Source organism: Oxyura jamaicensis, chromosome 5 (genome assembly GCF_011077185.1).
Source record: "Oxyura jamaicensis isolate SHBP4307 breed ruddy duck chromosome 5, BPBGC_Ojam_1.0, whole genome shotgun sequence".
Classification (NCBI taxonomy): Eukaryota; Metazoa; Chordata; class Aves; order Anseriformes; family Anatidae; genus Oxyura; species Oxyura jamaicensis.
In genome coordinates, this window is record NC_048897.1 from 8,032,063 (window position 1) to 8,049,072 (window position 17,010).

At 42.2% G+C, this 17,010-nt stretch overlaps 1 protein-coding gene across 2 annotated transcripts; it reads left to right on the plus strand.

The window, feature by feature from the left end:
• Positions 1 to 2,300: 2,300 nt before the first annotated feature.
• Positions 2,301 to 9,347, plus strand: FGF3 (fibroblast growth factor 3). 2 transcript variants are annotated; one of them, XM_035328478.1, is made up of 4 exons: positions 2,301 to 3,673; positions 5,270 to 5,373; positions 8,363 to 8,496; positions 8,581 to 8,679. In XM_035328478.1, coding segments are annotated over exons 1-4 (477 nt in total). In that variant the 5' UTR covers positions 2,301 to 3,435; the 3' UTR covers positions 8,582 to 8,679. The 2 variants fall into 2 exon arrangements, with proteins under 2 accessions (XP_035184369.1, XP_035184368.1); XM_035328477.1 differs by having other exon boundaries at positions 8,363 to 9,347.
• The last annotated feature ends 7,663 nt before the right edge of the window (positions 9,348 to 17,010 follow it).

Here is a 17,010-nt window from a genome sequence, read left to right on the forward strand (position 1 = left end):
ATCACCGAGGCTGTTTTCCTTGAGACCTTCCCACGGTCCACGTTGGAGCTAGGATGGATTTTTAATTGGTGAAGGAGGGCGATTTTTCTGCTGGGGGCTCCACCCACTGCCTCGGTATTTATTGCTCTACAAATTGCAACTTCCCTCTCGTTAGAGCAGGGCAGCCCGTAAATCTCAGCCGGGCAGAGAGTTGCGGGCGTGGCGGCGTTGGACCGCGTAGGAAGAGCTCGTCCGGAATCACGGCACTTTTAAAGCTGATTCATTGTAAAAGCTTGGCTAGTATTTTTTTCCCCCCTCTGGAGAGGAACTTTCAAAATTTTTACATAGTTTTTCAAGGTTTACTTTTATGCAATACCCGAATAGAAATATGCACTGCTTTGTCACAAAGCTCTTGAACGTGTATATCGGAATATACCACCCTTCCTATACCGAGGGCGATCAGCTAAGAACATAAGTGCCCTGCGTGCTCTGGAGTAGGGGCACGCTGTAAGAATAAAAACATCTGTCTCAAATGCTCACTGTTATCCTATGACTTGCTGGGGAAATGCTGCCTTCATAGCTTAACCATAAGAAGGCTTAGAAATGTCCCGTTAGCAGGATCAAGCATAAGGAATAACAGATACCTAGCATGTTCCATTTAGAGTTACACATTTCAAGTGAATTAATAGATCATTATAGGTAGTAATTCTAATTTAGTTACATAGGGTCTAGAGCCTATTCTCCCCTCCACACTAAGTAACAGACTTAAACTGCTCTCTGATTATTACTTTGGGGCTACAAGAAGCTTTGGGGCATAATTAAAAATATTTCCAGAAAGGATCGGTAGACCACATCTGACGTCCCACCCTCTGATAGAATTAGACCACATCAAAGGGACCCTTTTTGTTTTCAGAAATGGTCACCAGACAACTTAAAATATACAAGAGTGGGCTTATGTTTTATTGTATAGATGTCTGACTAGAGCAAAACGACTTAAGGTTGCTCGCTATTCAGTGTTGTACCAAGTGAAACGAGGTAGCTACAGCCCTTTGATATTTCAGTGGAGGTCGTATTCATTTCATTTGAAAGGGAACCATTAATGACAGACCTATAAGTGTTCCCCTCCCTAATAAGTAGAATACACATCGCTTGGGAAGCCCGTCTGTGTTAGATGCCCAGGGCGGAAAGATTTGTAGATGATGGTGCTAATTATGAAAATGTGATCAAGATGGAAGCAATTTGAGCAAAAGTCATTAACGTGTTACTCTTCCACCCACTAGTCTTTTTGGTTTACTATTGCGGTGGGAGGCGGGGGGGGCGGTGGGAAGGATCTTGCGGGCTTGTTTTTTTTCCGAGAGCTGATGAAAAACTCCCCGCAAACCCCGACCCGTCAAAAGTCAGCTGCGCACGGACGGGGCGATGCGCGGGGCGCCCCGGGCTAGCTGGGGGCCGAAATGCCCCCCTTCCCAGCCCCCCCCCCCACCCCAGGTCATTTCGGGGGGGGTGCTGGCGGGTTTGACCCCCATAAGAGCATCCCCCCTGCATGCACTGCGAGAGCAGGGTCCTGCCCTGTACCGTTTTTTAATTATTATTTACTTGTTTTTAACCAGACCCGGTGCTTTAATTATTTTAATTCCTATCTGTTTACTTTTACTGAACGTTCTGGAACTGCATTAGTGCCTGGAAGTGGCACTGCAGAAAAAACAGCAATAAAGAATTAATTGTACAAACATTTATCATCCCCAGATCAAACTCGCCTTGTGAGGCTAGGGCTTAACTGGTGGAGAAGAAAAGGGGGAGGAAGGGGTGGTAATGGCGGAGAGGGGTGCTTGTGGGTTTTTTATGTGTTTCCTTTTATTCCAGACGGCTGTATAATGAAAAGCCTTTTAGCCTTGGAGAACTACTAAATATTAAGCACAGCTTAAAATAGGGAGTAGCTTCGAGACCTTTTCGTCCTCCTGAGTTGCTTTTAAGGAAAGGTCGTATCCCTTCGCTTATTTTCCCACTAGTAAAAGATTCCTTTTTTAACGTGTAAGAAAATCCTCTTGCTCTACGTAGGAATGCCCTTTAAAAATACTTTATAGACCTCTACATGTTCACCGATACTGGGGAAAAAAATTTATATCGATCAAGGTCAAACGTTTGGATTCTGTCGTGACTCACTTCAAAGGTGTATTTGCGTGCCCTTCGAGCACATTAATACTAATTATCTCTGAAACGTTTCCCCAAACTCCTACTGCCTGTTTCAGATGCAAATCTAATTAACGAGCTGCCTTTGAGTAACACACAGGGGCAGCGTAATTCACTGAGTTGTTGAACCTTTTGCCTCCCTTTATATTTATTTATAGGTAGCTCCATCACATTATGAAAGCGTAGGCAGTTGTGTGAAGCTACATGGTAGCGAGTGCAGATCTGCTACAGCTAATGAGACTTACCAGGCACCAAAGTTAAGAAAAAGGATTAGCTCCAGCTTCTTGCAAATGCATCCGAGGATGTATACGACCACTTTTTGCTTTCCGGCCGGGCCCTACTTTGTCCAAGCTAATTTGGAAATGACTGTATCTCGAAGACCTGCCTAAATAACGGGTGTTACTTGTAGCCGTGAACTGACCGATTTAGTAATAACTGCTTGCTTTCAACACCGGGGGGCAAAGCGGAGGGGGGTGGCAGAGGGTCCCTGACCCCACTAAAACGCTCTCCCACCGTTCCCCGAGCAGCCTGGCGCTGAGCCCCTCTCCGCTGCTCCTGCGTTTAACGTGCGCTTTTCCCGAGGCCGCCTGCTTCGGGCACCGGTATCCCGGGATGGGCAGGGGGCGGCGGAGCCCCGCGGGGGATGCGCGGGGCGGAGGGTGGCGGCCGCAGGCCCCCTCCCACCCCCCCCCGGCGGGGGTGTGAGCGTGGGGGGGTGCGTGCGGCGCGCCGGGGAGAGATGCTGCGTGTGTGTAATTTTATCCACGCTGCACTCTGGGAGTTCACACGAGCCCGATACCTTTTGCCTCCTCTGCTTTGTATCAATTGGTCGCAGATCGGGCTATTGTTGCAGGAAGCGGCTTTTATTTCTATGCTCTGCAGATCAGCTATTTTCCCCGCGGTCTCCTGCCGAATTTCAGTGGGTCTCTCCCTCTCCCCCCTCCTCCTGCTCCCGGTCTCTCATGCGTGCCGTCTGGCTAGCTGGAAACCCAAGGAGAAGGCTGATCGCGGCAGCTCCATCTAATACAAACAGCTGGGACTCCTCGGTGGCGTTTGCCGATGTCTATTGATTTAAGTAAATCTGAGACAGATAAAAGGGCCGGAGCGAGGCCGATAGGAACTCGCCGATGCTTCGCCACTCGGACCGGAGCGCGCTTCGGCAGCCCGGCGCGCCGCTAGCGAGACGTCCCTGATGGGACCCCCGGTGCCGCTCGCTCCAAGCCTCCGTCGCCCCAGCAGACTGCTCGCCGCGGCCATCATGACACAATGCTGGTAATTTGGATCTTGCTCCTGAGCCTGTGGCAGGAGCCGTGCGCCCCGGGCCCGGCCGGAGCCTCCCCCGGCGACCCCCGGCCGCGCCGGGATGCGGGGGGCCGCGGCGGTGTCTACGAGCACCTGGGGGGAGCGCCCAGGCGCAGGAAGCTCTTCTGTGCCACCAAGTACCACCTGCAGGTCCACCCCAACGGCAAGATCAACGGCACCCTGGAGAAGAACAGCGTCTTCAGTGAGTACCGGGCGCACCTTTCCCCGGACAGGGCCGAGCGGGGAGGGGGCCGCCCGCCAGGACCAATTGCGGCAGGGACGGAGGCGATGCCGGTGCCGGGCCCGCAGCGGGACAGGGCTGCTCCCGCTCCTCCTCCTCCTCCTCTTCCTCTCCTCCTCCCTCCCTCTGTCCGGCGGCAGCCCAGCTGCGGCGGAGGGGCTCGGTCACCGCGGAACCCCCAAGCCGTGCTCCCTCCGCATCCTGCCGGGGGTCCCCAGCCACGTCCGTGAGCCCGATGCTGAACCCCGCTGCCCCCCTCCGCGAGCTGCAGGCTGCCCTCGTCCTTCCCCGGCTTGCCTGTCTCCCGAGGGGCTCCCCCCGGGCTGAACCACATCTGCCCCCTTCGACATGTGCCGGGGATCGGTGGTAATTGAGCTGAAACGGGATCCGTCGGGAACAGGGGGCTTTCTGGGGGGGCTTTGGGGAGGGAGGAGAGCGGGGCTCAGCGCCCTGCTGCCCCGGGGGAGCCCCGGGAGCCCCTGCACCCGGCCCCGCCGCCCCAGGAAGCGTAAATCCCGGCTGGTGACGGCACACAGAGACAGGGAGACCTCCGGGATCTGTCTGAAGTCCATAAAGGAAAACCACTATTTCCTAGAGGAAAACCCCCTCGCTATCAAAGCCCGGAGGAGACATCCTTCAGCGGCGAACCGGTGGCTGATTCAAAACAGCTGTACCCAACCCAGCCCAACTCTCACAGACGTGCTTGGGCCAGTAATGCAGCTCTGCAAGTGGGACAGGCGCCCGGCTCTGCTTTAGCATTGCCCAAAGGCAGCAGTGGGTTTGGGTGCCAGGCTCACCGCCGGTACCCAGCTGCATCAGGCCACAGCTGATGGACTGAGAGCAGAGTTTGAGCCAGTGAGCCCTGCAGTTACAGCACAGCCCAGAGCCACTTGTGCCACTGTCAGCATGATGGCATGGTTGGCTGGACATAAACATTTTGGCAGGTATTGTGCCAAGGGTATCTGTGATGCCCTTCTAGTGTTTGAGACCCTGTCTTTGATGGCCTGAAATATCTCCTGCCTTTTAACTTGGCTCAGACAGTCATATTGTCCATGTCTGGAGCGCTACGCTGACCTCCTAACTGGCAAGTTCCTTTCACGATTGTATACGTGGCTCTGAAATGCTCTGTTTTACCCTCTGGAGACCTCAGCAAGGGCTTTGTCCTGCAATGGACTGCTTTGTGACTGGTTTCAATAAGTCAAGAGCTCTTGTGTTCCTAAGCATTAAAGAGGATTTGAACTTTCTTATACACATATAGGATTAAGCAAACCTGTAGTTCAGTGTCAGATCTTTTTCATTTTTGAAAGAGTTCAATCTCAATCAGACATCTAAGGGATTTGTTGTTGAGATTATCTCAAACAATTCCAACATCCTTGTTGTTTTACATTGTTTCAAATGATAGTCTTGTTTTGTTCATACGGTTGCAGTATGATTGTAATGTGAGCAGGTGATAGCTGTGAAATCATACTCTGCAGGTAAGCAGTCATTCAAAGAGATCTCAGAAAATTGCATATGATGGGGAACAACAAGAAATCTCACAATCGTTTCTGTTTCTAGGTATCCTTGAAATAACAGCTGTTGATGTTGGGATCGTTGCCATCAAGGGCCTGTTCTCTGGCAGATACCTGGCCATGAACAAAAGGGGCAGACTTTATGCGTCGGTAAGTTTCATTTAAGCCTCTGGCATATGCCTGTCAGTTCCTGTGGTGAGAACAGGTCCAGTGGGGAGCACTGATTTCTTTTAAATGAATGTTTATAGAGAAAAGATTTAAATCTTTTTCATTTTTCCTATAACATTTTTATAACATATAAATATAAAAATATATTTTGTTATAACAGATTTCTGTCTGGAATTGTTAGAGGTAACCTGATCAGTGTACTTTACAAAGTAGAAAGAAGATATAATATTACTTTCATACTGTCTGTAAGCCAAAAGCAGAATGATGTATTCAGCAAAGGTATTTCACGTGGCCAAATTTCTGGGCAATTGTGTGCACTGATAAAGACCTCAGGAGCCGGCCTTTGTAGAGAGGTATACACATCTCTATTCAAAATGCTCTCATATTTATATTCACTATGGGTCTTGGACACTGGCAGGGGATATAAATGTTGAAGATTATCCAGAAGCAATTGAGCATCTCTGTTACAGGAAACCAACCTACCGACAGGAGTTTCTCCTCACAGAGCATTTGGCTGGACAGAGAAAGAATTCACAGGGACTAAAAGGCAGGGCTATAACAAGGAAAGGAATTATGAGGAGATATAAGAACATAAAGGTGAAAATAAACACCTTATTCTACTCCTTTAACTTTTGTCTCGATCTTTGAGGTAATATTTGGGCTCTGCTTTTATTAGTGGGAGTCTTGCCCTCTCAGCCAAGACAGTATTTCCCCTTAGTGGATAAAATACTTTAGCTTAGACTTCTTTACACTCAGGCACATACGAAGACCTATTAACCAGTGTGTACGCTATATGTATTACCTACCTACTTGAATTTCTTCCAGCATCTTTGATTACATCCCCAGCAATCTTGTGATCTGCCACGGTGTAACAACCATACTGTGCAGTTTCTCCAGGAATCCTGTGGTAGGAAGGCAGATTTGAAAAGGGTAAAATACGGCTATGTGAAGTCTTCTTCCTCCAAATAATCATTTTATGTAATTCTGTTGATTTGAGCGGCATAATGCATTCTCAAGATATATGGGATTTTTCCTTGTGAATGCAACTTAGGTAACACAATCAACTCAGTCACCTCCCCTGTACTAATGTATTTTACTCCTCCTTCTCAAGAGTGTTGTCCTGATAGTGTTTGCGAACCAGATTCTGGAATGTGTCTCATGATGCCCACTAATTAAAGGGCCCCTTTGTAAAGATTAAGGCTCTCTGCTGGTACAGAACACCAGGCAATAAACAATTTCGGCAAAGGAAAGTGCAGCTGAAGTGGAATGGGGACATACTATCTATGCTGTGCCAGCGCTAAGGCTTACCACTGATAAGCCTCTAGTTAATATTGTAATTAAATATGGGTGTCCAGCTCAAGTTTGAGACAGACGGTTTCAGAGCTGGAGGGACAATTCAGGCACACCTATTGAATTCCAGCTTTTTTTCACAGAACAAGTAAAGGGTGAGGGCTAAGCTCAGGAGAAACTTCCTGGTTTTGCTTGCCTAGAAAAAATGGTCGACTACTTCATGGGTGTTACTGTGACAGGAACCTGTGCAAGCCCCCTGTTTCAAATAACTCTGACTTCTTTGGGGATAATGATACAGGGAGCATTTTATGAAATGGTACTGGAGTAACTCAGTTATCCCTTGATTCACCAATTTCCCCATGTCAATAAAATGAGTTGAGTCTGCAGAACTCTTTTGTGTCCTTAGTACGTTGTGATAATCCTTGAAGTTTATCTTCCATGATAAATCCTCTACAGCCAGATCTGAGGCAGACAGCACCAGAAATCTACCTACATATGGTAGTTGCATGGGCTCCAGCACCACAGCATGTGCAAAATTTTGTCCTCGCAAGGAAGGGCACTTCCGTTTTACAGCCGTGAAACTGAGACATGTGGAGTCTTTTAAAATCTTGTTAAATGCCTATCAGCATTTCTGGTGAGCGAACAGCATTAAAGACATGTTGCTAATGGAGCCTATGGCTTTTCTGGCCCCAGCCTGGCCACCCGTGCCCTCTCCAAGTCCCCAGAGAGGCATTTCTAAAGGTAAACCTCCATAAAGACCATGATAGCAGTTCCCTTCTGCCTCTGTGCTTTACATGTTAGATACTGATGTCTTTATCTCACAGATAGAGCAAAGACAATTCTGTAGTTAAGAAAAAGATGTACAATGTGAGATGTCCTTTATTTGTACTGCTTCTACTGCTCCCAGAGAGGAGGAAGGAGTTCCTCATGCCAGGCTCTCACACACTGTGTTCTCTCAGTTGAGAACATGAGGAAAGTTGGAAAGTTTTGATAGATCATGTAAAATGTGAGCTCTCAGGATGGGTACATACTCTCCCTTACAGTTTGTGATAAAGGAGCAGCCTGGTATTTTGGAGGAACACACAGGTGGGCAAGTTGATTTCATTTTGTTGTGCTGAAGTGAGCAAAGAAGTTTCATAAATGTGTTTTTTACAGCTCAAAACATTGCAATAAACTGTTTATAACAGACTACAGGTGTATTTAGCTACTAATATACCGATTAAAGTGTCACATTATATATTCAACTACAGGATTTTCCATTTTTAATGGCAAAGTTTGGTAGGCCGCAAATAAATCCTCCACCTGGCTCACAGGCATATTTAGGCCTGTAAACATAAACAAATTAAATTTACAGCTGAACAACAAGCAGAGCTATTAATTCCTACTCACATGCCGTTTTTTGTTTTCAAATTTTTTGTCGGCCTGTTTGTTTCTGACCCACAGAGTACTCTTCTGCTGGTGACAGCGGGCTCCTCACTGCACTGCCGCTCAGACCCAGCTCTTCTGAGGGAGGAAGAGCTACCTTTGGTAGCACCTCTCTGAGCTTCTCTCATCACGTGTTGCTGCACTTCACCTAAAACTGAGCTGAGTGTTGCATATGACTTTAGTCCAACCTGATTGGGGTAAAAGAGAGCTATGGCCTGAATAGCCTCTCTTAATCTTTGCCATGTTTGCTTTCCAGGAGAATTATAACACAGAGTGTGAGTTTGTGGAGAGGATCCATGAGCTTGGTTACAACACCTACGCATCCCGTCTGTACCGGACTGTACCTAACGGAGCCAGCACGAAGCGCAAAGCCAGTGCAGAGAGACTCTGGTATGTCTCAATCAATGGGAAAGGACGACCCAGGAGGGGCTTTAAAACTCGCAGGACACAGAAATCCTCTCTCTTTCTGCCCAGAGTATTGGATAACAAAGACCATGAAATGGTCCGACTGTTCCACACAAATACGAGATATCGAGAGAGCCTCCTGAAGCCTCCCAGTAAGAACCAGCGAAGAAGGAGAGGACGCTAATGGGGTGGAGGGAACTTGAGTTGGGATTGGAAGTGAATGACAGTCTTCAAAATACTACTACTAAAAGAAACTAACAGCTGTGATCGTATGGTAAACATTAATATGGGAATCTTTATATACTGTATAATATACCTGAAAGTCACACCACTTACTTTTAGCTGTTTTAGAATTATTATCCATGGTAAAAAAGATGTGAGATAAGCTAAGGCACATTCAAATGTAATTTAGTTTGATATAATAATTCTGTTGATGGCTTTCACATTTTTCTTTTCTTAAAAAAAAAAAAAAAAAAAAAAAAAAAAAAAAAACTTAGTATTTTCACTCTATCTCACCGTAGGGTACTATCTCTGAGACTCTGTCCTCCCAGATCATATGAACATTTTACACTTACCAATTCTGTGTCTACAGAGAAAGCATAGCACTTTCATGGCTCTTTTGGCAGTTGCTTATAAAAGACTACATTCCTATTTGTATGGAACGCAGGAATCAGAAAACTGGTTTATTTTGTAACTAACATATATTTATTTTTATTATATGATCATTTAGTATCAACTATTCGTTTTCCATGACCATTCAAGAAACCTGCAATTGTAAGCTACTTTAAACTTTTGAACAGACCTACACATTACTGCAGATTTTTGATTTTGTTTTGAATTAATTTTGTTTTTGATTTTGTTTAATTAAAAAAAAAAATAAGACTCCTGATCTCACCATTCAAATAAATGAATGTTGGTAAAGTGGAATTTACATTGGCCAAACATTAGCAATATACATATTTACCATTTGATAACTCTTCTCCTAAAATAAGTCCCAAGTATGATGTGAAAGCTGAGTTTGTGGTATTGACTGAACTTGTGATATAGAAAAAATTGGCACTGAGGATGAGAATATTTATCAAGTACTTTTCTTTAGCTGAGTTTTCCACTGGAATTTCTAGTTCTAGGTGAAATATGTAAATACATTTTAACTATTTGGGAAAAAAAAAAAAAAAAAAAAAAAACAGTCACATTGAACACACAAATCTGTAGTGACTCACCAGTTTAAGGTGGCTGCTGAGTTCTGCTTTTCCTTTCTTTTTAAATGCCTATTATTTTCTTGAAGTAGTCTCAAACAGAAAATTGTAACTCTAAACTGAGATTAATGATCTTGAGTTTTGGTTCATTCCACAAAAATCTGTTTCTATACATTTTCATACTCTTGTTCTGGAAATGAAAGCTGACAGGAGTCCACATTACAAGTTCAATTTTTTGCAAAGGGTTACACTTTAATATTGACTTTGCACATACCAGTGATGATAGAACAATAGAAAGATTTAGATGCACTTGACAAACACAAATACTAATAATTTCAATGAGATTTGCCCCTGTTCTCTTTGCTTCCTAGAATTTGCCTTTGATACAGCACAGCTGGAGAAAAGACAAACTGTGCTGAAATAAGCATTCAACCAGAATTTAACAAAAGATCTGTAAGTTAAATATGACGTTACATGGAAACAGAGAGGTACAAATCCCATTTGAAGCCATAATGACAGGAAGGTCTTCTTATAGGCTATCTGCTGAATAACAATATGATATTTTAATACCCATCAGCGAAATCTTTCATCACCAAGGGGAGAATTTTGTGAAAGAGAGAATTAAAATGAATACATAAAATGACTTTATTAAGCCTAGCGGTCATAGGTTTAGCACTGCTTACATACCTATAAATATGGACACCTAGAGGTGTCTTTATACCAAAAAGTATACCCAATTTTACTTCCACCTTTGTATCTTTTTTTTTGTAATATTCCAACAAAGGAAGAAATTGTGTTTGTATAAGAAAATCAAATGTTTTTTTAAAAAAAAAAAAAAAAATCTGCTTACCAATGACATGCAAAAAGACACTGAAACTATGTACATTGAAGTAACATAAAGTGGTGCACACAGAATAGGTTTTAAATAGGATACAGTTAATGGTGAACCATGTTCCCAAATTTATTTTGCTCTTACAAAATAACTGAAAATGGAAATGGGATCTGTACAGGACTAGTCAGGCAGCACAATGTCCTCTAAATCAGGAGCCAGTGGAAAATCTGTGCAAAGTAAAGAGGATGTTCTTGTTGAAATAGTTTTCATTGCAGGCATTCATCACTTAATATTCCTTTAGTAGCCTTTAATTCCACAGTTCTTAGATGCAGACAGGCTGAAATCCTATTCACAATAATTATCCCAGCTGTATCCTATAACTCATTTTATTTCTTTGGACCAGAATCTGATAGGATAACTTAGCAGAGTTTCCATACACTTGCCCATTCTCCTCTGCACTGTTCTAATAAATGATTCGAGTTCTGTAGCAAAGCTGACAACATTTGGAGTTTCTCCAGCTGAGGTGTATGGTGCTGTCTGAGCTTGGGCAATGTGGTAACTCCACGCTGAAGGAAACTAAGAGGGAAGAAATTGGATGAGTGCTTGATGCAGTTGCCCTTCCAGACAGATCCGCGACTTTTTGATTTATAGCTGAAACAGTGTTTCTAATCTGTTTAATCCTTTATTCAGCCCATCTTAGCTCTCAAACTGTTCAAAACTTCATGACAAATATTCTGGTCTTTGGTGATTATGTTAGTACTTTTGCGGTCTTCTGTTCATAAAAAGCAGTGGTTGTTTATGAAACATAAATTGCTACCCCATGTTGAATAACTAAGTTACAAGGCATGAATTATTTCCCATTTTTCTCCACTTTCTCAGAGTGGATTTCCTCTCTCATTGAGTGTCATTTCTCTGTCATCCTGAGATTCTTTGTTTCACCACTTGCTATAGGTCTGGTACCTGTTTCCGCAATCTTTCACCAAGAAATAGCGGTGCACCCCGTATTTATTTGGAATCTGCTTCACACTTATACCCCCCAGCATGGAATATTCAGAAGTGAGACTGGTGATGTTTCCAAGATAACCTTATTTATTTACATAGAACATATAAACTTTGTTTTCCTCAGTCACCACAAGCATGAAATAATTCTGGAGAAGATTTTTTGGTGAGATTTTTTAATGGCAGTACCTAGGCCCAAGCCTTCCCTGTTTGCTGCAATCCTTTTTGTGAATTCTTGAGTTTCCAGCTTTACTTCCTGATTTTTTTTTCCTGCCTTCTTTACCATTGCACAACCCTCTGCAAAACAATAAGCAAAGAAATACTTTTGACCACACATGCCTTTGATTTGGGTGGTTGCATGGACCTGGTTTTGGAAAGGGACCTGGTATTAGTTCAACTGTTTGGCTGACAAGGCTTAACTCTCTCTTATATTTGTCTGAACTGAGTTACTCCCCCAGCTTTCAGAAGGTTTACTCCCATCCAGAACAGTACAGGCTGAAAAAAATATCTAGAAAGTGAAGCTGTTATAATACACTGATATTAGTCATCAGCTGTTTGATTCACAGTCTCATCAGTAAATATGAGCTCAGAGGAACAATCAAGTGAATATATTTAAAATTGTAGCCAGTCAGGGCAATATGAGACATCACAAAACAATGTCCTTGAAAAGCCTCTTTGAGTTACAGCTAAAACCTTTGCCCTGTGCACCCATCCACAGTTTTGCACTGAAGTCCAGAATCTCCCCCTCAGACAATAACCTCAGAAAATAAAGCTGTTAATGATGGTGATGAAAAAAAATGAATCTTAGTACTTGTTTTTATTTTATATAAATAATAAGATTCTTCATATTTATATGTATATGTATTGTATATTTATATGTAATTCTTCTCTGAAAAATGTATAATCAATGGTATTAAAAGTGAGAAATCCTTTCTCTAGCCTCAAAAACTCAAGGATTGTACTGGAAGAGAATGGTTTACAATGTACCGCTCTGAAAACACATTAAAACAAAGCCAAACATTTCAAAGTTTAGCAATCATGAAAATACCGAATGTAATATACATACAGAAAATACAGTTACAGGTGTGTGCCCAAAGCAAAGGATTTTCTATATATTTTTATACTCCCGGAATTAAATGTTTCAATTTTAATTACCTGTAATATTCTGAAGGCCTTGTAAAAAGAGACTTTCAATTAAGACAACCATTTACGTACTGTTTGCCTGCAGAATTGTTTTCTAAGAGACAAACATTTGCAAGGAGATCAGTGTGCCACTCCACCAAACAGATCTTGATAAGAACTGCTGTGATCTATCTTATCAAAACTATAATCTGTGGACAAAAGGACCTTACCAACAGCTCTTCTCCTTTGGGATTGCAAGCTATTTTTATTGGTAAGAAATATAGTATCTTTCTAGTGGACACAAAAACAATCTTTTACTGGTGAAATACACTATCAAAGAAACAAACAAGTGAAACACCATACAGTGGGATGAAATGCATAAACTCTTCCAGGTTCAAATCTATCGTGTTAGAATATTCTTTATAGTAACAGTCATTTAGCATGTACATAATACAAGTTACATCTGATAGCATTTCCAAGTGAAGGAAGAACAAGCCCTTCAGACTTTGCAGGTAAAAATCTGATGCTGGAGTTTGGGCTTCAAGTTCTGTCATGTGGCCCAAGGTGATGTGGTGGTCTGGGGTAAAGTGGGATCTGTCTCCACACTTTGTTTTCCTGGCTCCAGGATGCAACTGATCACGACCCGACTGTGCTACAACATAGAATATGGCTGTGGTCACCAAGGGTCTCATCAGACTCTGTTCCTTGTGTGGGGAGGTCACGGAGAGTGGAGGAATGGTAACATGTCAAATACAGGAGACTGCAAAGAGTGTCTTCTGCCAAACTAGATCTGGACAGATACTACTGCATCTTCTTGAGCTTAAAAAGTGGAAGTGAGATGATGTAAAGCACCCCTTGGTTGCTTCTGGTCCTCCTGGCATGTCACCACAGCTCCAGGGATGGAAGCATTATTTTTTTCTTTGTTCCAGTAATGACATTTTTAAAAAGGAACATGGATTCTGAGCTTTTGCTATGCTAATGGCATATTGCCATTTTTTTGAAGTGAGGGATTTTGCAGTACTTTGAGTCTTCTGTAAATGCATGCAATGAACAGTTTGGGGGCCATGTGAATAAAATAGTTATTTCTTGTAAGTAAAAGGTGCTTTGGTTTTTGGATGTACTGTTCCTCAGATGAGAGTACTGCCCATAACTCTAATGCTGGGAAGGTTTATTTCAGCAGCAAGAATTTGAAAAAAAAGTGGGAGAAAGAGAGAGAGAATGTGTGCTAAGTCCCTGTGAAAATTTGGGAAATCTGTACCTCTGTAAGAACTAAAAAACACACCAGAGCCAAATAGCTTGGATAAGGCAGTAGTTTCATTAATTCTGTTTATCTACTTCCTCTTCTGTTGAAAAAGATTTCTGTTCTTTTTTTCTTTTATTTTTACTGATGAAATGTTTTACACATTGGGAGAAAATGTGTTGAACTGCTTTTTTTTAAAGCTATCTTAACCAGTGCCTTTGAAGTTTGCAGCAGTGCTCAAGTTCAAATGTCTCCTGTTTCCTTTCGGAAGGTTTGAAGGATTTGGGAAGGTGAACAAGCAGATCTATAATTAAAGAACAGTTGATGGTAACTCTCCTCCTTTGTTAGCATTCTCGAGCCACCTCCAAATTTAGAAAGTTAAAGAGAACTCTATCCTGTTTTAGTTCTGCAATACTTTAGATGCCACCGATGCATAGCAGTAGACTTTCTGAAATCCAGGGTGCATCCCCTTTCTGACCACAAAAACAAGTTCAGAGTCTTCACTTCACACATTAAAGAAAATGCTGTGTTTTCCTACAGTAACAATCCTAAATGCTGTAGGAAGGATCTTCATTGCAGTCTGAACTGTTTGTATTTGAAGAATAGTGATTTATCTGTGAGTAGAATTTAGAGATAAGCTGATGCTAATGGAAAAAAAAAAAAAAAAAAAAAAAAGAATTAAGAAGGAAACTATTGATGATTTAGAACCAAGGAAAGGATTGCTTGTGCATGAGTCTCCTGCAGTGTCCTGTGTAGATCAGATGGTAGTGAGATAAGCCAAATTTGAAGGAAATAAACATTAACAGAGTGGCTATGGGAGACATCTCCCCAAATTCACTTTTTACAGTTCAACTATTTAATGCAATTTCAAGTTCAGATACTCAGGTTTGTGAGCCAGTTAAATCTCTTCATGTGTAATGAGGAGAGTGTAACTATGATGTGCTGGATGACTTCAAATAAACTTTGTGATAGACTTTAAAAAAAAAAAAACAGTCACCAGAGAGATGAGTGGGCTGCCCAGCTTTTCAACAGAGAACTGACTGTAGAGTTCTACATCCATAGTGCTCAACTATGGCAGAAGCACCTGAAGGCCTGATGCGGCTGGGATCATGCATCCCTTGGAGAACCAGAGCAGAGAGCTCCCCATGTGCTGGCACCTTCCTAAAGTTGTAAAAACAAAACAAAAGACTAGGAAGGTATGGCTCAGCCAAGTGCCTGACACAAGTGTTAGCTACAAGAAAAAAAAAAAAAAATGAAAGAAAGAAAAAAGATACTAATTTGTCTTAAATTAATTTTTATCTTTTGAAATTGTTCCCCAGGAAGATTTTGGAGGGGAAAATGGGCTTACTCATAAAGTAGTACCATAAATCAGTATCTTTAGATGCTTCATTAAATTGAGCTCCCACAAAATTGACAGTAGAACAAGGCTCCACCTTCCTTTTACGTTCCTACTAGAAGTCACATAAACATTACTTTATGCCACCAGAAATGAGGTAGTCTGAAAGAAGCCTGCAGACGATCTGAGACAGTAGCACTAGAAGTTAGGTGACATACATTACTTGGTATGGAATAGTTATGGTATGATAGTATATGCTTGGTTTACACTGCTCAGACAATGGAGTCTCCCAGGCATGTGTTGCTCAGACCATGAAACCAACTGAAAATTATCCTTAAATCCTTAGACATTTTTTCATGGCAACATGGGTCTAAAACTACAGCAGCAGAAACTGTGTTTATTTGTGTCCCATAGTCTGTCTGCTCAGAGGATCTGTTAGCCATATTCAGTAGGGCATATGGAAAGAAAACCCCCTGGATCAGATTAACCATTTCTTTCCCCAGTTCTGAATGATGAGCTCATTGCATCTCCAGTGCTTTGCTGTTGATGCATTTCAAAAATAGCCGTAGGAAATTGAGCTGTTCCCAGATCTTCCCAGAGGGGGTCTAGGATTCTTCAGAACTGAGCTTTTCCCTTAAAAAAAAAAAATTAAAAAGGCAAAAAAAAAAAAAAAAGCAAAACAAAAACAAACAAACAAAAAAACTGTTTCCTAATATAAATGGGTCAGGATGATCCCATTTTTCTCCCCTTCTTAGAAAACTCAGTCCAATGGTTTCTGACCTGGGTCAACTCTTTACTCTTTAGTTCTTCATAAGGGATGTGACCAGGCTAATGTCTGCTTGTTGTGTATCTCCAAGGGACTGCAACAAACCCACAAAAACACTTCTGAGACCTCATCTGTGGGCAAATATAAGGCTTCAGCTGCTGGAGAGAAAGGTAGCAGGGTCTGAACTCAGGGTCTACATTTGATTGTGTAGCCTTTTGGGTTGGTCACTATGCAAAGAGATTCTGGGGTAAGACAAAAAAGAGCTGGAGTCTGATCAGGCTAAATACTTCCTTGGGAAAAGAGGAAGGTGACTAGTCTAACTTTCCTTTAATACCTTTTTCTAAAGGATTAGGATGGACTCTGACCAATATCTCAGTACAAGGTAAGATTACTTAAATGTAAACTTAATGCTGCTTCCTGTTTTGAACTCTAATAAACATTGGGATCTCTACAAAGAACAAAAACTAAGAAAGCTTTTTTGATAATAGATCCACATGAAAATATTTGTGGTTTTGCAGTGACATTGTTCAGTCTCATGGCAGAGGCCAATCACTCCATGTAACTTCTTTTCAACAGAAAAATTCCTATCTGCTACATTTTAAATGATTTTTTCATCATGCCTCTAGTGAGATGAAAAAAAAAAAAAACAAATACATAAAACAAAGAATTCTTATAAAAAATAACCCTTATTAAATAATTCAATTTATAAATGGCATGTGTAGAATAATCTTGCGTTTGAATATTGGAACAAGGTTCCCATTTTAAAGGTGAGTTAGAATGGTAGGCAAAAGTATGCCTTCCTGCTAGGTTTTGGAGCAAATCTAGGTTATGGCCTATGTAAAGAACATGTATAGCTAAACAAAGTAAGAAATATATTTTTAGAAAATAATGAAACATTTGGTCAAAAAGTTGTGGAAAGACCGAAGGACACTTCTTGCCTCTTCTCTATGCTATCTTGACAAAGCAGACTCAGACATGAAACACGGACAGACTGAAATACAAGCAGAG

Coding starts and splice junctions, on each gene's coding strand:
- FGF3 (XM_035328477.1), top strand. CDS start 3,436: ATGCTGGTAATTTGGATCTTGCTCCTGAGCCTGTGGCAGGAGCCGTGC. Junction 3,674..5,269: donor GGAGAAGAACAGCGTCTTCA/GTGAGTACCGGG, acceptor TTCTGTTTCTAG/GTATCCTTGAAATAACAGCT. Junction 5,374..8,362: donor GGGGCAGACTTTATGCGTCG/GTAAGTTTCATT, acceptor TTTGCTTTCCAG/GAGAATTATAACACAGAGTG.